The following is a 27,087-nucleotide window of genomic DNA, read 5'->3' on the forward strand; positions in this document are numbered from 1 at the left end:
GTGTGTGTGTGTGGGATTGTTTATAAATGCGTACATATTATATGTGGACGGGCTATAGAATCTGGAGTGTGTCTGAATTAAGCTGGCAGAGCCGGAGACACGGTGTGTTAGTCAGGAGCAGGATACGACTCTCTCTCTGTGTGTGTTTGTGTGTGTGTGTGTGGTCTCATTATCAGATGCTCCACAGGGAAGGCACTTTCTCTTGATATTTAACAAGCAGGCAGTCCCGTCCTCCAACTAATTGATTCTTATAAATAAAAGAATGTTTCAAACTGGCACCAAGATCAAAGGTGAGCTGAGTTCATGGCCGTCGGTCTGGGCTGGAGACCACACACACACACTGATGCTCCTGAGCTCCGTTACTCTAGAAGCGGTTTACCTTAGTCTCTGTCACGCCGGAGACTCTCCTCACCGCTCTACTGCTCAATAGCTGGAGCAAACACATCAGCAACTCACATTATGCATTCTGGCAGAGTCTGGAACTACATGAGGTTTCATATAAATAGATCTATGTGTGTAATGTGTATAGGGTAACAACCTCCCATGTGTGTGAAAGACACTCCCTTCTCTGGCTATGCTGATTGTGGCCTTTGAAATGTAAAAGCATTGGAACATTGCACTAATTGGCGATAACGTTTCCTGATTTAGATGTAATTCTGTGGGAATAATTGAATGAACCGCCAGAAGTGGTTGGCATTTTCAACCTTGCATTCTTTGCTTTGGAAATCTGGCTCTAACAACAGCCATTTTAAACACCTCATTCAAATAATTACTGCTCAAATGAGTGAAAATAAAGCAATAGAAGAGTGTTTGTTCTGTTTTTTTATTTTTATTTTAAGAGCGAGTTTAAAGCCGTCAATGCATTCAATTCGCATGTATGAAAAAGTTTCTCTCGTGACCCCTGCCAGTCGTCCACATGTTCATAAAGAGCCGTTCAGCCTCAACACGGGTCATTTGCACAAACCATCATCATAACCCAGCATAACATTTGTGTTCACCGCGCACCATTTACAGTCGCTCCAAATATAGCTTGAGTTCAACACTGGCTGAAGCGCTGTCGGCCCTTTCTGCTGCTGTAGAGAACACCATACACACTAATCCTCATTAATGGACCAGTTTTACTGCAACCGTATAAAGTAGAATTAATGTGTAGCCATGTTTAGACCTATTGCTAGAGGTGAAGAGACAGAGAGGGAAACACCAGGCACTTTCAAAATAGGACTGAAAAATAGGGTTCAATTATCTAATTGTGATTTTTCTGATACAAAATAAATAAAAAATGTGTATGTATATATATATATATATATATATATATATATATATATATATATATATATATGTATATATATATATATATATATATATATATATATATATATATATATATATATATATATATATATATATATATATATATATATTTATAGTCTCATAGTTTCATTTCAATTTAGCCAAAATGTTAGATTATATTCTCTTTTTATTCAAAATATGTACAATTTTTTTTTTTTTTTTTTTTTTTTTTTTTTTGGAATTGGGTTTGTAACATTTTTTATTTTGTTTGATATTTTTATTTTGTTATAATCATAATCAAAATATGAATGATTATTATATGTTATATCAATATATAATAATCATTCATATTTTCATTATGAAATAAGAAATAATACAAACCTGATTCCCCCCCAAAAAGTTGGGACACTGTACATATTGAGAATAAAAAAGAATGCAATAATTACAGATCTCATAAACTTATATTTTATTCACAATAGAATTTTGAAATGTCCTGCCAAATATTGGCTCATTTTGGATTTCATGAGAGCTACACATTCCAAAAAAAGTTGTAACAGGTAGCAATAAGAGGCCGGAAAAGTTAAATGTGCATATAAGGAACAGCTGGAGGACCAATTTATAACTTATTAGGTCAATTGGCAACATGATTGGGTATAAAAAGAGCCTCTCAGAGTGGCAGTGCCTCTCAGAAGCCAAGATGGGCAGAGGATCACCGATTCCCCCAATGCTGCGGCAAATGATAGTGGAGCAATATCAGAAAGCGAAAGAGTTTGAAGTTATCATCATCTACAGAGCATAATCTCATCCAACGATTCAGAGAATCTGGAACAATCTCTGTGCGTAGGGGTCAAGGCCGGAAAACCAAACTGGATGGCCGTGATCTTCAGCCCTTAGACGGCACTGCATCACATACAGGAATGATACTGTAATGGAGATCACAACATGGGCTCAGGAATACTTCCAGAAAACATTGGTGAACACAATCCACGAGCCATTCGCCGTCGCCGGCTAAAACTCTATAGGTCAAAAAAGAAGCCATATCTAAACATGATCCAGAAGCGCAGGCGTTTTCTCGGGGCCAAGGCTCATTTAAAATGGACTGTGGCAAAGTGGAAAACTGTTCTGTGGTCAGACGAATCAACATTTGAAGTTTTATGCAGCCTTTGTGATTTGAGTCCAAACGCAATGTCAGGTTTTTTCCAATTAATTGTGCATCCCTACTTGGAATACTTGAATACTGAAAAAAAAAAAAAAAGTCAAAGTGTGATTATTAATAATAAATAATAATATAAAATATATATACCTGTATACCTTTACTGTTACAATGCATGCATTGCAATTCATAAAGGAGGGCAATTAAAAAAACACTACAAGCGCAGTCATTTTTCTATATACTGCATATGCAGAAATATGACTGAAATACTGTGCAATCGGTCTCAATCTACTGTTAGAAACGTCTGAGAGCTCAAGGAACTTGCTCAAATAATGTGCTGTTTAGCATGGAGGGTTTCATATCTGTTGACGGGACTGCAGATCATAAGCTGAAATCTGGATTCTTTCTAAATAAACCCCTTCAGTGAGGTCTTAAACACCTGCCTCTGAAGAATGTTTGACACTTCCCGTTCGCCCGGCCCGACACTTAAAACAGATGAGTGCAGAATGCACAGGGCAAGCTTTTCTAGGCCATTCGGCTTTCAGATCTATATATACTCAGAAACAACCATTATATACCTAGCTTAAAACCAGCGGAAAAATATGAAAAAAATCACACAATTCTGACATAATATTATCATTACCTTCTGAGAGTACAGCACAAATACACACACACACACACACACACACACACACACACACACACACACACACACACACACACACACACACACACACACACACACACACACACACACACACAAAGCAGATCTGGGCCCGTATTTATCAAACATCTTAGAATTACTCACAAGAACACTGCTAAGAATTGACTTAAGAGTAAAATAATTATTGTCTCAAAGCTGCGCTTAAAAGTTAGTTATCAAGCGTCCCAATCATACTTTAAGTGAAGTGTAGGACTATATCTTAAGTGTCAGTCTTAGAGTGTCATAACTCATAATAATAATAAAAGCAATATACTGATAATACAACAAAAACAAGTAAGCCTGATAATTTAGGAAGATTACAGTGATATTTGAACAGAGAATGTGTATACATGATGCAACTTCCCTTTTATGCTGACTTTAAATCAAGATACATTCACTTGAGAAGCAGAATGACTTTAGATAAGTCTTGTTTTCTGTTTAAATTTTGATTAAGAAAAATAAACTTAAAAGAGAAATCAAGGTTATTTTTCTGACCCAATTGACAGAAACTCTCTTCATTTTGATGCATCTTTCAGTTAACACAACTTAAAATGTTAAGTCAATCTGCTTCTGAAGTAAATGTATTGTGTTTTAAATGAATATGCACCTTTTTTTTTTTAATAGGCTAGCATCTTGCTAAAAAATTACCAAATAGTTTCAATATTTTTCCTATTTAAAACTCTTCTTTAGTTACATCGTGTACTAAGACCGACGGGAAATGTTGTGATTTTCTAAACCGATAAGCTAAGCTGCTGCCGTACCATGAGTGCAGTGGCGCAATGATATTACAGCGCCTGAAAATAGGCTAACTTCTGTCAACATAACCAACGGGACAACCTGCTAGCCTTGTAACCATGGAGACATTTGAGAGAGACGATTCAGAAGATATTTACTTTGGTGCAGATCTTGAACCAGAATACACTGAAGATGAGCTTTTGGAAAGTGAAGGGTAAGAAAGTGCGCCTGAACAGACGGGCAAAAGGGAGGAGGAGAGCAGATTCAAACCTTTACAGAGCACAGAACCAGGGCTAATCGCACAGCTAAATCCACTACATAATGTGCCGGCCACAACTCTGCAACTGCACAAACTAAGGCTGAATCCTTCACTATTCCCTACATTAGTCCACTAATACGGTTCATCTGAAGGAATGAATGAAAACGAGTGTGAAGTTGGACAGCCGTTGTGTGTACATTCAATAACGTCCACTAGGGTTTCGGACACCACTACAAAAGGCAGCCCCTTCAGATAATGCCCTATTGAGGGTATAGGGGGCGATTTTAGGTTCAGCCTTAGTGCTGGTCATGAAGTTACCCAGCTGGGGACTGTTTTCAGGCGCTGTAATATCATTGCGCCGCTGCACTCATGGTACGGCAGCAGCACCGTGATTATTACACAGGAATGAGAGTATAGTTCCTAGCCATAACGGTCCAGAAAATCACAACTTCATTTTCGGTCAGTCTTAGTACATGATGTAACAACAGAAGAGTTTTAAATAGGTAAAATATTGAAACTCTTTGTTCATTTTTGAGCAAGATGCTAACAGTCTAATCAGAATCAATGAATTATGCTAAGCTATGCTAAAAGTGCTACCGCCAGTCCCGGAGACCAGATTAAAAACGGTAAAACTCAACTGTTTAAAGGGGTCATATAATTTCATTTTTAGTTAATATGATTCTTTAGTGTCTAAATGAAAACTTTGTAATATACTTTAATTAACAATTCTCAATAGTATTGTTAGAAAACACAAATTTTACCTGGTCAAAAACAGCTCTGTTTTTAGCAAGCCGTTCTAGTGCATACGGCTTTAACAACAGAGGCGAAAGAACACGAGTCTCTGAGAGGACAGATCATAAAAAAGATCAACTCTATCAGTCGGACAGGGACAAGATCGCAGTTCCAACGAAATTCAACATTTAAAGCTAAACAGGACGTATCTGAATGTTTGGTTAACGTAATGTCACTTAGATCTGTCTCTATGTACTGGCAGGGTAACGTTAGCGCGAATGCTATGTGTTTACTGATGTATACGTTAGTTCATTGACAGATTGATGTTACAGATAATGCCAATAAAACCTTTTTTTCTGTTAATGTCAGTTTATCAGCGATGCGAAACGTTATCTATGCATTGTAATTGTTACAACACGATTTATTTTTTGACAGTACAGACACCGTTATAAACCATCTACATAATTAAGCTAAGCGTCAAATTACCACATCCATGTTAACTTTAAAACCAGCGTACACAGTTTGTAATAACACAATAACCATAACGTGTTGTTCATTATAAACGTGGGATTATGAATTATATTGAGAACATCATACATAGAAAGCATGCGGTAATTTAACGTTACCCTGTAAACTTTTGCTGCAGTTCATCGTGAAGCGTTTCAGCATAAACACGAAGAGCTGCTACAGATCTTTATTCAGGAGCAGCTGGATTAAATGTTCGGCTTTACGAACATCAGAATGACTGCTGTGTTCATTATTACACCCGAGAACAGAACACTACGATCGCCCAACGGCTGTGCTTATACAATGGCCGACTGTGAGGATGTCTATGGTAACGACGGGAGCTTGCGCTCGCTCAGGGGGCGGGTCTAAGAGGAAATGCTGCTGTCAATCAACAGTCGTGGGAGGGGTGTGTGTGACGTCACATATCGAACGGCTTGATTTGAGGCAGGGGAAAACATATAAGGAGATTAAAAAAAAAAAAAAAAACACTTGATGGATTTTTATCATTATGGGATGCTTGTGTACAGGCACTGCCAACACACAGTTCCAAACCATCAGCTTGTAAAAGAGCATATACCATTATATGACCCCTTTAACTCCAAGGGACTCAGAAAATGAATGTTCCTTTAAGAATGTTTAGATATTTGTGCTGGAAAAAGAGACAGGAACATGATTTCTTGCAGTGTAGATGATTGTTGTTTTCCCCACAGCTGACTAATCTGAACCTGTCCAATGGGCTGTTCAGCAGAGGGGGTCTGACTCTGGCTCCTGGGGGCCGACCCGGACCTTTGAGAGCAGACACGGCCCCAGGGAACTCTGGGTAAGTGTTCATGCACTCACTCACTCACTCACTCACTCACTCACTCACACACTCACTCACTCACTCACTCACTCACTCACTCACACACTCACTCACTCACTCACTCACACACTCACTCACTCACTCACTCACTCACTCACACACTCACTCACTCACTCACTCACTCACTCACTCACTCAATTCAATTCAATTCAATTCAATTGTGCTTTATTGGCATGACATACATGGGTACATATTGCCAAAGCATTTCACAAAGCAAAACAGAAACATACATCAAACATATTCACATTTATATTTATATATACAGATAATAAGCAATACATATATTATTAATCAGGATGTGTTCACTCAGTACATCTCAATTTGTGGCATTTATAGATATGCTGTGCTATATAAGTGGAAGCAGGTCCTTCACCGAGTAAGACCTTCAGTTTTTCGTGATGGTGTAGTGACTGGAAGTCAGGGATAATGTGTTGTATTTGCCCATCCAGTGAGTCTCTTAGGGCGGTGTATTTATCACAGTGGAGGAGGAAGTGTGCCTCTGTCTCCACTGCTCCTGATCTACACTCTCTACAGATACGCTCTTCTGTGGGCAGCCATGTCTTCTTATGCCGCCCTCTTTCTATGGCCAGCGTGTGGTCACTCAGCCTGTACTTGGTTAATAACGCTCTGTGTGTTGTGTTTCTGACTGAGATGAGATAGTTAGCCAGACTGTACTCTCTGTTTAGTCCCAGATAACATTGGAGACGGCTTTGCTCTTTGGTTTGATGTTTCCAATGCTGCATATACGCCTCTCTCTCGTTTTTCATGATTTCTTTGATTTCTGCAGATTTTACAGGAGCAGTGGTGTACGCTTTGTTCATCAGTTCTGACACCATTACACAGAGATTACTTTTCTGGGTTTGTAGGGCTTTAAACTGAAGATCATCTTTAGAGCTTGAGTGTAGGTGGATCCAGAACTTCAAGGCTCTTTTTTTAATGGCTAGATTAAGGGGCAGTCGGCCCAGCTCCGCCCTGCATGCGTTGTTCGGTGTGTTTCTGTGGACGTGGAGGATGTTTCGACAGAACTCTACATGTAGGCCTTCTACAGGGTGTTTGTCCCAGACCTTATGGCTGAAGTTACTCGCTGGGCCCCAGACCTCACTTCCGTACAGTGCAATGGGCAGGATGACGCTATCGAATATCTTTGTCCAGATTCTAATGGGGATGTCTATTTTAAATAATTTCATTCGTATAGCGTGCAGGGCTCTGCGGGCTTTTGCAATTAATGTTTTAATTGCTAATTTAAAGTTTCCAGTGGGTGTTAGAACCAGACCAAGATAATTATAATGTAAAGTGTGTTGAATTGTGCTGTTGTTTACAGTAAATATATGTTTATGTTCCAGATTTCTGGGTTTCTTCTGAAAAATCATGATCTTAGTTTTATGGGAGTTGACTTCTAAGGACCAGTCCTGGCAGTATTTAGTTAAGATGTCGAGGTTTTTCTGGAGGCCTTCTGGTGTTTTAGACAGAATTAGTAAGTCGTCTGCATACAGTAAATATTTGACTTCTGTGTCAAACAGTTGAAGTCCTGTACTCTCTGATTGGTCCAATAGATCTGCCAATTCATTAATATAAATGTTAAATAGAGTTGGGCTGAGGCAGCAGCCCTGTCTGACCCCTCGCTGTTGGGAAAAATATTCTGTTCTTTGATGACCAATTTTTACTGCACATTTATTTTTGTTATACATGTTTTTTATCAAGTCATATGTTTTTCCCCCAATACCACTTTGAATGATTTTATAAAACAATCCTTTATGCCAAATGGAATCAAAAGCCTTCCTGAAATCGACGAAGCAAGCAAATATTTTTCCTTCCTTCTTTTGGTGTACATGTTGGTTTAGTAATGTGTGTAGTGTGTGAATATGATCAGTGGTTCGATGTTTGGGGAGAAAGCCAATTTGAGATTTGCTGATGACATTGTGCTGATTTAAGAAGGCTGAAATCCGGGAGTTGATTATAGAACAGAATACTTTTCCCAAATTGCTGGTCACACAGATTCCTCTGTAGTTATTAGGATCAGTTTTGTCTCCACTTTTAAAGATGGGAGAGATGAGCCCTGTATTCCAGACCTCTGGAAAAACCCCTGAACTCAGAATCAGGTTGAAAACTTTAAGCAGAGCGTTCTGAAGTTCAGGAGAGCTGTATTTAAGCATCTCATTTTTTATGTTGTCGGGGCCACAGGATTTATTCAATTTGAGGGATTTCAGTTTTCCACTAAGTTCCTCTTGGGTTATTGGATAATCTAGGGGATTTTGGTTGTTTTTGATGCATGACTCAAGAGCGTTTAATTTTTCAAGGATTTTTAATTGGTTGGGATTATTTAAAGGGTCAGTTTGATGGGTATAGATGTTCTCAAAATAATCTTTCCAAATCTGACCATCTTGTATGGCTGGTTCTTGTGGCTTTGTAGAGTTTAACCTGTTCCACATGCTCCAGAACTGGCCCTGATCAACGGTGTGTTCAATCTTTTGAAGCGTGTTGTTATAATGATCCAGCTTCTTCTGTCTCAGTGTGTTTTTGTACTGTTTCAGAAGCTCTGAGTGTTTGAAGCGTAACTCAGGGTTGACTGGATCTTTGTGTTTTTGATTTGAAATGAGTCGTAGCTCTCGTCGAATTCTTTTACAGTCGTGATCAAACCATTTTTCAGAAGGTTTATGTTTAGTGTGTTTTTTGTGCGTGTGTGGTGTCAATTTATCTAAATGAGCTTTTTTTGCTATATTTTCAAAAATGCCATTAATATGTTTAATTGCTAAATTAATTCCCAGCCGGTTAATATCATATATTGAATTACTAAACGTTGTTAAGGAATTGACTATTTCGTTTGACTTTAATGCATTAATATATGATTCAGCAGTGCTATGAGTCCATCTATAGGATGTGTTGAGTTTGTATAGGGGGATTGGCTTATGTATTTCTCTTGGTCTGATGTTTTCACCTTTAATGGAAACATTGATCTGGCTGTGATCAGACAGGGGAGACTGAGTTTTGACGGTAAATGCACTGAAATTGGAGGGGCTTAGATTGGATAAGGCATAATCTACAACACTGTTCCCGAGATTTGTGCTACAGGTAAAGTGACCACAGGAATCTTCTTTGATTCTACCGTTCAGGATATAAAGACCTAACGTTTGACACAGATGGGCTACCTCCTTCCCATGTCTATTGACTCCAGCATCCTGGTTATTTCTTCTGGGTAGGGTATTGAAGAGGTCTCGGGGCATTTGTGTGAACAGATGTTTATCTCCTGAATTATCAGTGTAGTCTGGTTCTAAACCAGTTCGGGCATTTAAATCTCCACATAAGAGAATTTTCCCTTGGGTTTGATATTGATGAATTTCTCCCTGTAAAGTGTGAAATATCTCTTCATTGTAATATGGAGAATCTGATGGAGGGATATAAATTCCACAGATAAAGAGGTCTTTATCCAAAATTCCAAGGTTTTTATCCAATTTTAACCAAATGTGATTTTTGCCTTGCTGTACTGGAGATGTGAAAGGGGCAAGATCATTCTTTATCCATATGACTAATCCTCCAGAGTCTCTGCCACGATGGACTGAGTTAATTTTCCAGGAGGGCAGAATGATCTCAGAGTAACCTGCAGGACACTGAGTGGACACATCGGATCTACACCAGGTTTCTATTAGGATTAATATATCAACATTTGTGATGCTATTTAAGAATTCTGAGTTTGTGCTTTTCAAACCAAATGTTTTAGAGCATAGACCCTGAATATTCCAAAAACTAATATTTAACATATTTTGATCAGAGATTAAAGTACTGCTGTTTAACTGAAGGCAAAACCAAAAACCTTTTACAAAATAAAAATAAAAATAAAAGTAATAAAATAAAATAAAATAAAAAATAAGAAAAATAAGTAATACTAACAGTAGGGCAAGTATAACAATAGAAAACCCATAAAGTTAGAAATGAATCTTAAATATGAGTAAGGATACAAAAATTAATAAATAAATAAATGAATTAATCACAATTATAATAATCGTGTTGTAAATATTAATTAACCAATTATAAATATAGTCATCAGCTGCGGTATAAATAGGTTTTTGTGCATGTTAGTTGAACATTTTGTTGCACAGGAGATGTAGCATTTGTTTAATATCGGCCACATCACTGGATGAGAGTTCCTGAGCTGAAGAGGAGGGCTGCTGGGACTCTACCTGGGCGTAGCTCCGCCTCTGCTGGGACTCCACCTGGGCGTACCTCCGCCTCTGCTGGGACGGCTCAGGTAGATGGCGGCGGGGGGGTGGAGCTTCGGCGTAAAGATGTCTCTCTGGGTGTCTGTGAGGCCATCTTGAAGTCAGGTGTCGTCTCTGGAGGTCTTGAGGAGGTCTGGAGTGAGATGAAGGTCCAGATGGAACAAACGGCTGCAGTCTCATCTGGTTCTTTTTAGTTCCTCTGTATCCAGTTGTTTCCACTCACTCACACACTCACTCACTCACTCACTCACACACTCACTCACTCACTCACACACTCACTCACTCACTCACTCACACACTCACTCACACACTCACTCACTCACTCACTCACTCACTCACTCACACACTCACTCACTCACTCACTCACTCACTCACTCACACACTCACTCACTCACTCACTCACTCACTCACTCACTCACACACTCACTCACTCACTCACTCACACACTCACTCACTCACTCACACACTCACTCACTCACTCACTCACTCACACACTCACTCACACACACACTCACTCACTCACTCACTCACACACTCACTCACTCACTCACTCACTCACTCACTCACTCTCACACTCACTCACTCACTCACTCACTCACTCACTCACTCACTCACTCACTCACACACACACACACTCACTCACACACTCTCACACTCACACACTCACTCACCCACCTCGGTCAGTCTGGGCTTTTGGGCTCATTTCTGTTGTGTTGCTCACATGATCACACTGATTCAGATATGATGACTTGTGTGTTTGAGCTCAACTCAATATGCAGGTCATTATTAGTGTTGTTCTTTTATAGTAATTCTCTTCTCAAGTAGCAATTATTTTCTTGCTATTGCAGTTTTGTAATGTTATTGGTATTCCTTTTGTCTGGTATGTCATTACTCTTTTAATTAGTCACATTTATATTGTGCTTTACACAGAACATTTATACTGTTTCGAAGCAGCTTCTCATCAATAAACAGGAAATATGCTGTACTATTTATCAATTATGACTTAAATTCAATTTCAGCTTTAAAGCAGCTCAAAAGAAGACAATAGTGTCAGTAATACTATAATAGAGCTCTGGAGGTTGACGTCACGCAGCCTAAGCGCCGCCATTTTGGCAGGCAGTCAGGGGAGCGCTAGAGCGGCTGTTGCATTTATATCTATAACATAATTTAAAACCAGACTCTTTAAACCTTACTATTTCCACATGATGGACAGCTTATGTGCACCAGGATGCCAGAATAAGTGGGAGAAAGCAAATGGGAAATTATATTATCGTAGTAAGTTGTTGAATGCTGTGAATTTCAGTTTATTCTTTATTCTTAACTAACGTCTCACGTAAATAATGATAAAAAATATCTTAATACTTAATCGTGAAGGTGCACATATAAGTGCTTTATGTATAACATCAAGAAAGGCTATTTGAAAATAAATTAAGGATCAATAAATAAATACTGAAGAAAAAAAAGAATTGATTATGACTGATTTCATAACACGGACCTATGGATGTAGCCGCGCGCTGTTTTAGTTTGTGTTAAGCTAACATAACGTTAATCTATTCACATTTCTATCATTTAAAACAAGAGCGTGATGCAGTTCAGTCTGCCTGCTATTTTATCTGTTAATGTTACTCCTGATCGCAGGCTTCCGTGAATATTTACTTTAAACATAGATTTAAGTTTAAGTGCAACGCAAAAATGTCAACGTTGTAGCTTAGTGGCCATTTACGTCAAAACTAGGCTCGTTGTAACTTGCGCACAGCTGGTGCAACAGGTGTCCTGAGGGGAAAGCTCTCCGTTCCTTTATCGAGACCATAGACTGTAAAAAAATATGGACGTAGCGTCCGTGACGTCACCCATAGGATTCTGATAAGCCGTTCTGAAGCTGAAAGTATGGGCGAGCTGGGCGTTGCCATCTTGTGAGCGAGTCATCGCGTGTCACTCCCGGATAACAGAAAATGGGCAAAAGGCGGGATGTGGGCGGAGCTGAGGTGACGCAATAACTATAGACGGCGGATAAATGGCTATCCACTTGTAACCACGCCCTTAATTATGCAGAACCTTAAGGCTTTATATAACGTAAACGAATGAGTTATAAAAAAATTCACCCCCCTCAGAGTTGTCATGAAGATCAACATTAGCCTTATAAGCCAAAACCACAATTTGTACCAGGCTGTAAACATGTTTTTTTCTGCTTTAAAGTTGAGAATTTTAACATGGGGCTCAATGAGATTCTGCTCCCTTCTGGAGCCTGTCCCTAGTGGCCAGTTGAGGAATTGCAGTTTACATTACTTCCGTATTGGCTTCAAGAGAAATCGCGGGAGGTTGCCGCTTGATCGAGACACATGAAAAGCACCCCGGGGGCAATTTACCACCACCGCGGAACGCACCGGCGGTGGTCGGCCAAACATTTTTTTTTTTTTGTATGTTAACTAATGCTTTACGTGGATATTATGACATGAGTGACGTACAACGCTTTATTTACAGAATAAATCGATCTGGTCACCCAATTCTCCACGAATTTAACAATAGGTGTACTCTACTGGACATGGGATCTCTTATTTATTTCTCCAAATCTTGAGAGACGTATCTGAAGTATCTCGTTCGGCATGAATGTTGTTTCCATGGCTGCGAGGCAACAATTGTGGACCTATTATTTATTTTGTAAATAAAGCGCTGTGCTTCACTCGTGTCAAAATATTCACGGAAAACAGTATTTACATGCAAAAAAAAAAGCAATTGTTTGTCCGACCACTGCCAGTGCTACTCAGCCACCGCGGTGGGTAGCCCTAGACCACCGGCGTGGTAAAAAAAAGCTTTCCAGTCACAGCCCTAGATATGTTCTGTATGATTTACTAAGTTTTTGAATTAAAGTGCGCAGTGAACTCCATTGCCTTGAAACTCATGCTGGCGCCAGCTGTTCTTGCCTGCCAAAATGGAGTCGTAAACAGAATGGGTCACGTGACCTCCAGAGCTCTATACTACATGAACTGTGAGTGACAGATGACAGCACTTCTGGCATGTTAATGTATGTGTTTGGTCTTGGCAGAATAACGTTAGATGTACACATGCAGGGTTTCTGAAAGCGCAATATAACTGATACAGCAAATGCTTACCAACTTATCCACAACTTTCCCGAACTCTGACCTTTCCCATTAACGCTATGGCAAGTGTAGAACAAGCCGGTAACGGACTTCCGGTTTACTAAAGTCTGTACTGCTCTCAGCTAAACGCTTGGTTGTATTATCAGGACTCAGGAGTAAACTTTTATAACAACGCTTCAGGCAAAATGATCACATGTCCCAGATGGTCGCATGGATCTGACTATCTTACAAGAACTTACTAATATCTGTAGCACTAAGCGGTTCACCTGAGTTATGCGGTGCACACATTTTGCCACGGTGTGGTGGTAGGCTTGGCTGTTCCTATGAACCACGTGAGAGTTACCTTCCGTCCATGCGCCGGTAAATCGATTTTATTTTATTATAAATAAAGGTTTATTTGTTTCGATTTATTTTATTTTGTCAGATATTTCCACTTTGCGGGAGTCCCGCAAAATAATTTTATTTTCCCGCAACCCGCACACAATATCTTGCCGACCGCATCCGCATTCACCATCAAATATGATCCCGCGCCGCACTCGGTTGTGCTGGGTCCCGCAGGAGTGCAGGTCTCCTTTTGGAAGGTAACATCAGGCTGTTAGAGCGGTCTTGCTACACATTAAATCTGTAAATTATTGAAAACAATAAACATAACCCTTGCAAAATAAAATATGCAGTTCTGCAGTATTTTAAATAGGTTAAACTAATATATTATATAGACTCAATAATTCAATTTACAGCAATGAAATGTTAATTTGTATTACAATGCACTTAAATTCATTGAAGTTTATGCATCCATTTTCATGTTGATTAAAAAAAAAAGTCTACTGACAATGTCTGACATAAATATTACTTCTGCATCACAATTCTTGAGTTTGTTTGAAGCTCGTTGGGCATTGAATGGAGTGCGTAGGGTGCTAGGCAGCATGTCAAACTGGTCCGTTTATGATGCATGGTTAATGGAAGCAGGTCCAAGCAGGTTTCGGAGACCCAGACGATCAGCGGCGCTCATTAACCCCGGTGAGAGCAGCCTTAACTCGGCTCGTCCTTCTGACGACTGCCGCTGCCTGGCAGAAGCCCCTCCCATGATGCGAATTCACGTCTGTTGTGTAGTGAATGAAGCGAATGGATTCAAAATGTTCCCGCGTCCAACTGCGCAGTTTATTCGTGCCCGGTGTGAACACAGAATAACTGTTATGTGTGCTAAACCGGAACTGACATACCGTCAACAGGAAGTATCGAGTGTCATGGAGACGCCCAATAAGACTTGCAGGAAAGTTGTGCACTGAGGATGATGCAAACAGATTGACTGTCTCCTATCAGCCTGCATCATCTAGAGTTTCCTGACAGTCTTACTAGTGCCTTCACGTCATCCATGTTGAGATTCATCCACTTCATTCTCGATGTTGACAAACAGTTATGAATTAGCGTATTGATTCACGAATCAATACGCTGATTCATAACCGTTCAAATCTTTATTTGAGGATTGAAAACAAACGCGGAAGAGAAGACAATGCTGAATAAAGTCGTAGTTTTTGTTATTTTTGGACCCAAATGTATTTTGGATGCTTCAAGAGACTCTAATTAACCCACTGATGTCTCATATGGACTACTGTGATGATGTTTTTATTCCCTTTCTGGACATGGACAGTATAGTGTGCATACACTTGCATACGCTCTCGGACTAAGAGTCTATGGGTGTGGAATGACATTAGGGAGAGGAGTTAATGGCAGACATTTCATTTTTGGGTGAACTAACCCTTTTAAGTATGACTTGGGAGCCACAATTTGTTTTAGAGAGCGATTAGTTCATGTGTTGATCGTCCTTTTGCTTCAGACCATCGGTTCTGGACAGGATCTTCTGCTCTCAGTCTATGAGGCTGTGAACGAATGGCTCCCGAAGACACGAGAGCTGAATTAGTTCTGTTTCCGGGACTGCATTGCTTATAGGGCTGCCACGGCCCAGATCAGACACCGATGACAGAACTAACGGCTCAAACCCTAAGACAGAAGAGCTGTAATGTTACTAATCTTTCTAGAAAACAGACCTGATTAAATGTGAAGTGACAAATGAAGGAACAACGGGGATTCGAATCATTTCTTAAAGTTTGACCTTGGCTGCATTAGCTTATAAATTATATTTTTATTCCAAATGTGATCAACATTTGCATTGAGTTTTAGATGTGTTGGGGAATTTAACATGTGACATTTTAATCATATTCTGCTGAAATTAACGAAATCACTTGAAAAAAGATTTGTTCATTTTTGAAAACGAGATTCAAAGGTCTGATTCCGTAGAATGATCCGAACTTTACGTCGCTCAACATATGTCATTTACTCCGCTGCTCTGATTGGCTGTTGGTCTGTCCAATCGAGATCTTTCCTGGTTGGGTTGAAACACGCCCCATAATTACAGCCCAATGAGGATCAGACTCATATTCTGACTAGAGCTGACTAGAATCATCTTCAGACAATTTTATAGGTTCTTTGACCAAATAATTTAGTCATTTAAACTTACAGGCCAGTTTAATGTCTTAAATCGGGTGTAAACGTAATTTTTGTAAAAAGCTGTGATCTTTAAATTTGAGTTTAAAATAATACTACTAGTTTACAAATCATTAAACAACCTGGCACCTCTCTATCTGGCTAACCTAATTAACCTTTATACTCCTGCGAGAGGACTGAGATTGGAGGGCAAATTCCTCATTAAAGGCCCACTGAAGTGATATTCGCACGCATTCGGCGAGTTTAGGGCAATAACTTGGTGGATAAAGTCGTTATTTTGATTTTTTTTTGCGCACAAAAACTATTTCCGACGCATCAACCGCGTCCACTTTACCTGAATTCAAAACTAGCCTGAAAACTAATTTGTTTTCTTTGTCTTTTAACCTTTTGGGTTGGGTAATTTTGGGTTACTTTTATTCCTAGCATCATTCTATTATAAAAAAAAATCTAGTATTGCAATTGTACTTGTACTGTTGTACAGCATTTTGGTCGGCCTGTGGTTGTTTTTAAACGTGCTTTATAAATAAACCTGAACTTAAAGGTTTTTAAGTTCACAGTTTTCCCTCTGTGTGCCGATGTGTGTTAATCTTGGCAGAGTTTGATACTGCGGTCAACCAAGTCAAGACAGTTCAAGTGTCGTATTATCAGAGCTCCTGACCTGTGCTATCACAGCAGGATGAGTGTGTTCATCCAGGCCGCGGTCGAAGGGTTAAACACACGCCGGCTCTCCTGTATTTTTACAGTGATATGCGAGTGACAATGTCTCAGACACTTTGGCCCTAATCTCCCTCCACTGTTTTTCCAGTCTAACCCTTCCTTATGTATGGAAATGTCAGGGAATTCCTGGAATGTCTGGCTTTTCCACTTTTTAAAATGTTTTTATTTCCACCAAAGAAAGAACAGCCGTTATATAGAATCTGTAACGCTAATGGCTGTGTGGTTTTATGGTGATATCTAAAGTAGACGGTCACTTTTACCAGCGTTCTCTTTCTCTTTCTGATGGCTGCGTTTGGTTTATCACTGCTTTGCTTCAGTATGTCAGGGCTCATATTTAAGAGTGCAGCTCATCGCTAATATTAGGACTTTTTCCATTACATTGACTGTAAAGCGGTGGAGGGTGGAAAAGACGTTAAACAAGGATTCAGTCCTTTCCACTGAGATTAATTGCCAGTTAAATATAATAGTGTTGGGGATGAATGCTTAGAAAATGCTGTTTCTTTTCCCAGAAGATTCTACCCATCTGCTTTTGTTTGGAGCGGAAGATTTCATTCCTGGTCAAAACGTGGCATGCCATTTGTTAGGCATCTGGCTGGAACTTTCCGCTGGCTACTGTGTGCTACACGCCAACTACAGGAAAACCCAAGCAAATTATTCTGCCGTTATCCTTCACCTTAGACTTTACTGCTAAAAAAATTATTTTCTCACTTAGTATTTTTGGCTTGTTTTCCAGTAAATATTGAAACTTTCTTGCATCAAGATACATGCTTGAGAGGCAAAATGACATTATGTTAAGAAAACATAATGTTTTAAACATTAAGTGAGATTAAGCATACAACAAGATAAAAATGTGTCACCAGGGTAAGAAAATGAAAGGGCTGGTTGATTATGATTTGACTAGTTTAGCTTTAGTGAGTGTGTAGTGTCGCTGTTTAAGCTTAAACAACATCTGCAAAGTTTCGACGCTCAAAGCAAAGGGAGATATTTTCTTCAACAGAAATCTATCTTTAAGGACTACAACAAGAGGATGGACGGGAGCACAACGAGTTAGACGTCAAAAACCCTAACATTTGCATAACTATCCCTGTTCTCTCTCCATCAGCAGATATTATATCCGTAATTAAACTAAACCATCAATGCCCTCTCTTCATCAGCAGATATTATAACCGTAATTAAACTAAACTATCAATGCCCTCTCTTCATCAGCAGATATTATAACCGTAATTAAACTAAACTATCCCTGTTCTCTCTTCATCAGCAGATATTATAACCGTAATTAAACTAAACTATCCCTGTTCTCTCTTCATAAGCAGATATTATATCCGTAATTAAACTAAACTATCAATGCCCTCTCTTCATCAGCAGATATTATAACCGTAATTAAACTAAACTATCCCTGTTCTCTCTTCATCAGCAGATATTATAACCGTAATTAAACTAAACTATCCCTGTTCTCTCTCCATCAGCAGATATTATATCCGTAATTAAACTAAACCATCAATGCCCTCTCTTCATCAGCAGATATTATAACCGTAATTAAACTAAACTATCAATGCCCTCTCTTCATCAGCAGATATTATAACCGTAATTAAACTAAACTATCCCTGTTCTCTCTTCATCAGCAGATATTATAACCGTAATTAAACTAAACTATCCCTGTTCTCTCTTCATAAGCAGATATTATATCCGTAATTAAACTAAACTATCAATGCCCTCTCTTCATCAGCAGATATTATAACCGTAATTAAACTAAACTATCCCTGTTCTCTCTTCATCAGCAGATATTATAACCGTAATTAAACTAAACTATCCCTGTTCTCTCTTCATCGGCAGATATTATAACCGTAATTAAACTAAACTATCCCTGTTCTCTCTTCATCAGCAGATATTATAACCACAATTAAACTAAACTATCCCTGTTCTCTCTTCATCAGCAGATATTATAACCGTAATTAATCTAAACTATTCCTGTTCCCTCTTCATAAGCAGATATTATAACCGTAATGAATCTAAACTATTCCTGTTCTCTCTCCATCGGCAGATATTATAACCGTAATTAAACTAAACTATCCCTGTTCTCTCTTCATCAGCAGATATTATAACCGTAATTAAACTAAACTATCCCTGTTCTCTCTTCATCAGCAGATATTATAACCGTAATTAAACTAAACTATCCCTGTTCTCTCTTCATCGGCAGATATTATAACCGTAATTAAACTAAACTATCCCTGTTCTCTCTTCATCAGCAGATATTATAACCGTAATTAAACTAAACTATCAATGCCCTCTCTTCATCAGCAGATATTATAACCGTAATTAAACTAAACTATCCCTGTTCTCTCTTCATCAGCAGATATTATAACCGTAATTAAACTAAACTATCCCTGTTCTCTCTTCATCGGCAGATATTATAACCGTAATTAAACTAAACTATCCCTGTTCTCTCTTCATCAGCAGATATTATAACCACAATTAAACTAAACTATCCCTGTTCTCTCTTCATCAGCAGATATTATAACCGTAATTAATCTAAACTATTCCTGTTCCCTCTTCATAAGCAGATATTATAACCGTAATGAATCTAAACTATTCCTGTTCTCTCTCCATCGGCAGATATTATAACCGTAATTAAACTAAACTATCCCTGTTCTCTCTTCATCAGCAGATATTATAACCGTAATTAAACTAAACTATCCCTGTTCTCTCTTCATCAGCAGATATTATAACCGTAATTAAACTAAACTATCCCTGTTCTCTCTTCATCGGCAGATATTATAACCGTAATTAAACTAAACTATCCCTGTTCTCTCTTCATCAGCAGATATTATAACCGTAATTAAACTAAACTATCCCTGTTCTCTCTTCATCGGCAGATATTATAACCGTAATTAAACTAAACCATCCCTGTTCTCTCTTCATCAACAGATATTATAACCGTAATTAAACTAAACTATCCCTGTTCTCTCTTCATCAGCAGATATTATAACCGTAATTAAACTAAACTATCCATGTTCTCTCTTCATAAGCAGATATTATAACCGTAATTAAACTAAACTATCCCTGTTCTCTCTTCATCAGCAGATATTATAACCGTAATTAAACTAAACTATCCCTGTTCTCTCTTCATCAGCAGATATTATAACCGTAATTAATCTAAACTATCCCTGTTCTCTCTTCATCAGCAGATATTATAACCGTAATTAAACTAAACTATCCCTGTTCTCTCTTCATCAGCAGATATTATAACCGTAATTAATCTAAATTATCCCTGTTCTCTCTTCATCAGCAGATATTATAACCGTAATTAAACTAAACTATCTTTGTTCTCTCTTCATAAGCAGATATTATAACCGTAATTAAACGAAACTATCCATGTTCTCTCTTCATAAGCAGATATTATAACTGTAATTAAACTAAACTATCCCTGTTCCCTCTTCATCAGAAGATATTATAACCGTAATTAAACTAAACTATCTCTGTTCCCTCTTCATCAGCAGATATTATAACCGTAATTAAACTAAACTATCCCTGTTCTCTCTTCATCAGCAGATATTATACCCGTAATTAGTCTAAACTATCCCTGTTCTCTCTTCATCAGCAGATATTATAACCGTAATTAAACTAAACTATCCCTGTTCTCTCTTCATCAGCAGATATTATAACCGTAATTAAACTAAACTATCCCTGTTCCCTCTTCATCAGCAGATATTATACCCATAATTAGTCTAAACTATCCCTGTTCTCCATTCATCAGCAGATATTATAACCGTAATTTATCTAAACTATCCCTGTTCTCTCTTCATCTGTAGATATTACAACTATAATTAAACTAAACTATCCCTGTTCTCTCTTCATCAGCAGATATTATAACCGTAATTAAACTAAACTATCCCTGTTCTCTCTTCATCAGCAGATATTATAACCGTAATTAAACTAAACTATCCCTGTTCTCTCTTCATCAGCAGATATTATAACCGTAATTAAACTAAACTATCCCTGTTCCCTCTTCATAAGCAGATATTATAACCGTAATGAATCTAAACTATTCCTGTTCTCTCTTCATCAGCAGATATTATAACCGTAATTAAACTAAACTATCCCTGTTCCCTCTTCATAAGCAGATATTATAACCGTAATGAATCTAAACTATCCCTGTTCTCTCCTCATCAGCAGATATTATAACCGTAATTAAACTAAACTATCCCTGTTCTCTCTTCATCAGCAGATATTATAACCGTAATGAATCTAAACTATCCCTGTTCTCTCTTCATCAGCAGATATTATAAACGTAATTAAACTAAACTATTCCTGTTCTCTCTTCATCAGCAGATATTATAACCGTAATTAATCTAAACTATCCCTGTTCTCTCTTCATCAGCAGATATTATAACCGTAATTAAACTAAACTATCCCTGTTCCCTCTTCATCAGCAGATATTATAACCATAATTAAACTAAACTATCCCTGTTCTCTCTTCATCAGCAGATATTATAACCGTAATTAAACTAAACTATCCCTGTTCTCTTCATAAGCAGATATTATAACCATAATTAATCTAAACTATCCCTGTTCTCTCTTCATCAGCATATATTATAACCGTAATTAAACTAAACTATCCCTGTTCTCTCTTCATCAGCAGATATTATAACCGTAATTAAACTAAACTATCCCTGTTCTCTCTTCATCTGCAGATATTATAACCGTAATTAATCTAAACTATTCCTGTTCCCTCTTCATCAGCAGATATTATAACCGTAATTAAACTAAACTATCCCTGTTCTCTCTTCATCGGCAGATATTATAACCGTAATTAAACTAAACTATCCCTGTTCTCTCTTCATCTGCAGATATTATAACCGTAATTAATCTAAACTATTCCTGTTCCCTCTTCATCAGCAGATATTATAACCGTAATTAAACTAAACTATCCCTGTTCTCTCTTCATCAGCAGATATTATAACCGCAATTAAACTAAACTATCCCTGTTCTCTTCATCAGCAGATATTACAACTATGATTAAACTAAACTATCCCCTTTCTCTCTTCATCAGCAGATATTTTAACCATAATTAAACTAAACTATCCCTGTTCTCTCTTCATCAGCAGATATTATAACCGCAATTAAACTAAACTATCCCTGTTCTCTTCATAAGCAGATATTATAACCGTAATTAATCTAAACTATCCCTGTTCCCTCTTCATCAGCAGATATTATAACCGTAATTAAACTAAACTATCCCTGTTCTCTCTTCATCAACCGATATTATAACCGTAATTAAACTAAACTATCCCTGTTCCCTCTTCATCAGCAGATATTATATCCGTAATTAAACTAGGTGCTGAAAGCATTCTTTAGAAATGTTGGCCCATATTGATAGGATAGCATCTTGCAGTTGATGGAGATTTGTGGGATGCACATCCAGGCGGCCATTTTAGGACAGTCAACTCATTGTCATGTTCAAGAACCCAATTTGAAATGATTCAAGCTTTGTGACATAGTGCATTATCCTGCTGGAAGTAGCCATCAGAGGATGGGTACATGGTGGTCATAAAGGGATGGACATGGTCAGAAACAATGCTCAGGTAGGCCGTGGCATTTAAACGATGACCAATTGACACTAAGGGGCCTAAAGTGTGCCAAGAAAACATCCCCCACACCATTACACCACCACCACCAGCCTGCACAGTGGTAAAAAGGCATGATGGATCCATGTTCTCATTCTGTTTACGCCAAATTCTGACTCTACCATCTGAATGTCTCAACAGAAATCGAGACTCATCAGACCAGGCAAGATTTTTCCAATCTTCAACTGTCCAATTTTGGTGAGCTTGTGCAAATTGTATCCTCTTTTTCCTATTTGTAGTGGAGATGAGTGGTCCCCGGTGGGGTCTTCTGCTGTTGTAGCCCATCCGCCTCAAGGTTGTGTGTTGTGGCTTCACAAATGCTTTGCTGCATACCTCGGTTGTAACGAGTGGTTATTTCAGTCAAAGTTGCTCTTCTATCAGCTTGAATCAGTCGGCCCATTCTCCTCTGACCTCGAGCATCAACAAGGCATTTTCTCCCACAGGACTGCCGCATACTGGATGTTCTTCCCTTTTCACACCATTCTTTGTAAACCCTAGAAATGGTTGTGTGTGAAAATCCCAGTAACTGAGCAGATTGTGAAATACTGGCCCGTCTGGCACCAACAACCATGCCACGCTCAAAACTGCTTAAATCACCTTTCTTTCCCATTCTGACATTCAGTTTGGAGTTCAGGAGATTGTCTTGACCAGGACCACACCCCTAAATGCATTGAAGCAACTGCCATGTGATTGGTTGATTAGATAATTCCATTAATGAGAAATTGAGCAGGTGTTCCTAATAATTATTTAATAATTCTTTAGGTGTGTGTGTGTGTGTGTGTGTGTGTGTGTGTGTGTGTGTGTGTGTGTGTGTGTGTGTGTGTGTGTGTGTGTGTGTGTGTGTATGTATTTATACAGGTCCTTCTCAAAAAATTAGCGGATTGTGATTAGTGTTGTCAAAAATATCGATATTTCGATATTTATCGATACTGGAATATCTGAAACGATACGATTCTCAGTTTTTACAGTATCGATACCAGCTGCGCTCTCCTCTCTGACCGTCAGCGAGTTGACACACACCGGCATATTCTCACTCAGCCCCGGTTAACCTCTGAGCACGGCGAACCCGCGTTCTGCTGGACTTTTTCCTCATGACAGTGTGTTAGTGTTAGTGTGTGATCGGTCTGAATTTCGCGCGGGATTGCACATAAACTAATTCTGCTAATCCCTGCAGATTTCGTGCTCACATCTGAAGCGCACACGCACATAGCCTACCGTAATAAAGCCGCCTCTGACATGATACAAGTGCAAACATTTGCTTCTTTTTCCAGCTTATTATTGGTCAAATACACTCAAAGAATTATCAGTGCACATCTGGAAGAGTATTAACGTAAACACAGTCGCAAACAGTTCAGGAAGAACGAGTAACAGGAACAGTGTTAAGGATTCATGCGTCCGTTAGTCTTAAAGGGACCGCAGTCATTTGTTATTCAACCTACAAAAAGACAAACGATCAACTGCTCTTGACTGATCAACTTGTGTAACTTTAAGAGTTTCATCTGTACGCTATTGAATTTTTTACAAAGAACATTATCCAATGTTGTTTTAAATGTAATTACTATGCATTTTTTTATTCAGTTTCTTATCTGAATGTTAGACCTACCTGAAAAAATAAAGCAGTCTGTTTAATTTGTATCTTCTATTCTATTGCATTTATTTGTGCTATTGTTTGTAATCTGTTTATTTGTTCTTATTTTATTACTGTTTACTCGTCTTTTTAAATTCAATTTACCATTCGAAATCAAGCTTTCTTGTGCTGTGTGTAAGCTATTGCAACACAATTACCCCGTTGTAAAAAATACATTGAGATAGCAAAAATTTGTGAGATAATTTTAATAGTAATTGATCAATTGATCAATAATTGTTCAAATCAAAACGATGCCCAACCCTAAGGAACATGCTGGCCACATTAATTTTTAGTAAAAAATAACAATGAATAATAACAAGTTCTGTTGTCATATTAAGCATCTTATCTTATTTATTATTATTTATTTTTTTACTGTGGTATCGATTTAGTATCGATATATCGATATTTTAGTCTGGTATCGTATCGAAGTCATAATTTTGGTATCGTGACAACACTAATTGTGATAAAGTTCATTATTTTCCATAATGTAATTATAAAAATTGAACTTTCATATATTTTAGATTCATTGCACACCAACTGAAATATTTCAGGTCTTTTATTGTTTGAATACTGATGATTTTGGCATACAGCTCATGAAAACCCAAAATTCCTGTCTCAAAAAAATTAGCATATTTCATCCGACCAATAAAAGAAAAGTGTTTTTAATACAACAAAAGTTAATTATAAACCAAAAATGCAGTTATTGCCTAAAAGCTACCATATTTTCTGTTTAACTTTTATTAGACTCCAGGTCTACAAGAAAGAATGGTTTTTTTTTCACTGAGCACATTCTCTGCCGTCCGAGTGCGATGCACTGAAGCTCACTCTGGTTCATTACTGAGGTTAATCATGAACACCATCACTGCTTACAGTACATGTGTTTTATTTAACTAAATACATTAAAATCAGCTAAAACGAATGGACAGGTAGGTTACTTTTCTGAACAAGAGCACTCCCGAGTCTGTGTTCTTCACACTGTTTACGTAAATCGCGGAACAGTTTGGTGCGCGCACACAAAATACAGGCAGTTCAATAGGGAACGCAGATCTTTTAAAGGGGCCGTTATCGAAGAACACCTCCAGAACACCTCAGCAGTGCCACCGGCTGATCGCCTCCATGCCACGCCGCACTGAAGCAGTAATTTCTGCAAAAGGATTCCCCACCAAGTATTGAGTGCAGAACTGAACATAATTATTTGAAGGTTGACTTTTTTGTATTTAAAACACTTTTCTTTTATTGGTCGGATGAAATATGCTAATTTTTTTGAGACAGGAATTTTGGGTTTTCATAAGCTGTATGCCAAAATCATCAGTATTAAAACAATAAAAGACCTGAAATATTTCAGTTGGTGTGCAATGAATCTAAAATATATGAAAGTTTCATTTTTATCATTACATTATGGAAAATAATGAATTTTATCACAATATGCTTTTTTTTTTTTTCAGAAGGACCTGTGTGTGTGTGTGTGTGTGTGTGTGTGTGTGTGTGTGTGTGTGTGTGTGTGATAGATTCTTAATATCTTATGCCATTTTGCATGTTTACAAATTTGTGCTAGAAAACAGTGAGTAAGGAATTGTATTTTTTTTTTTTTTTTTTTTTTGCAGTGTTGGCCCTCAACTGTGGAGAATTTTAAATGGACATTTATTTAATGCATCATCAGATTCATATCTCATGATATACTGCTCAGTGCAGACTCAGTGCCGTCTTTAATGTTTGAGGGTTTTTTTTGAGCACCTCCTCCACATCCAAGATTTTGGGGCCAGTGGTCTGTGCCAAACATGCTGAAGCCGTTAAGTGCAGTGTTGTCAAAGCCAAAGGGGTTCAAGCGTAATGGCTTTCAAAGAAACGTAGGGACCTTTGAAGTTGCTTTAGCCAGGAACTGCCAGGTATGCTGGATCAGCACTTCCAAACCGTTGTCTTTCCCACCAGCTCCTCCTCCTCCCGTTTAGTCTAATGTTAATGAAGAATGGCCATTTGCTAACCGAATCCAGCAACTGAGCGAACGGTTGGGTTATTATTTTTTTCACATTAGGTATGTGGCAGCGTTGTCGTAAGCCTGAAATATTTGGGTAATTTTAGTTCCACTTGGATGGCTGTTTCAGCTGCCTCTTTTCTTGGCGTCAGTAGACATTCATTTCCAGTAAGTTATTGGTACCACTTGCACATGATGATGATAATAATAGACGTGGTTTAGCATTGGTAATGGAATGTCATAATTATTGAATATTTAGGTTTTGGATTGTGTCATTGGTTGGAAGAATGTGGCGTCCCACTGAGCAACTTTACATTGGCTCCTCTTGCTGACCATAGTATTTCAGGATAACTCCTACTGACAGCCTTTAAACTTTTGCTCACAGTCGTATATATCGACAGCTACGAAGGTTTATTAGGATCAGATCACTCTATTAGTGTCAGTATGTGAGCGACTGTTTCTTGCACTGTCGTTATTACATCTGTGGTGAGTAGTGATGATACAGTGCTATTGCCAAGATGTTTATTTGGAATTAGTAATTTTATTTTAAAGTTAAATACTTACAAAACAGTTCAAACAGTCCACATCTCAGTACTGTGTACGTGCACACCACAGCAAGAGTTTGATCTATGATGGCAATAAACTGCTGCAGGGATAACATACACTATATTGCCGTTAGTATTGGGCCGCTCCTCCAGATCCCTGAGTTCAGCTGTTCAATCTCTTCATGGCCACAGGTGTATAACTCAAGCTCTAGGCCTGCAGACGCTTCTACACACATTAGTGAAAGAATGGGTCGCTCTCAGGAGCTCAGTGAACTCAAGCGTGGTACCGAAGGTAGCATGGAATATTTAGTAGTGAGGAAATGTCAGGAATGGACTTATTGCACAGGTGGCAACCTATCACGGCCCCACGCTTGAGTTCACTGAGCTCCTGAGAGCGACCCGTTCTTTCACTAATGTGTGTAGAAGCGTCTGCAGGCCTAGAGCTTGAGTTATACACCTGTGGCCATGAAGAGATTGAACACCTGAACTCAGGGATGTGGAGGAGCGGCCCAATACTAACGGCAATATAGTGTATCTATTAGGGCTG

General features: G+C 38.4%; 1 protein-coding gene across 1 annotated transcript in view; it reads left to right on the forward strand.

Moving 5' to 3' along the window:
* ttll5 (tubulin tyrosine ligase-like family, member 5) overlaps nt 1-27,087 on the forward strand; it is a 219,989-nt gene that overhangs the window by 130,843 nt on the left and 62,059 nt on the right. The window contains exon 27 of the mRNA XM_067456243.1: nt 6,090-6,199. Coding sequence (XP_067312344.1) covers nt 6,090-6,199 — 110 coding nt within the window. The remainder of the gene's footprint in view (nt 1-6,089; nt 6,200-27,087) is intronic.

This window comes from Pseudorasbora parva, chromosome 10, assembly GCF_024679245.1.
Source record: "Pseudorasbora parva isolate DD20220531a chromosome 10, ASM2467924v1, whole genome shotgun sequence".
Classification (NCBI taxonomy): Eukaryota; Metazoa; Chordata; class Actinopteri; order Cypriniformes; family Gobionidae; genus Pseudorasbora; species Pseudorasbora parva.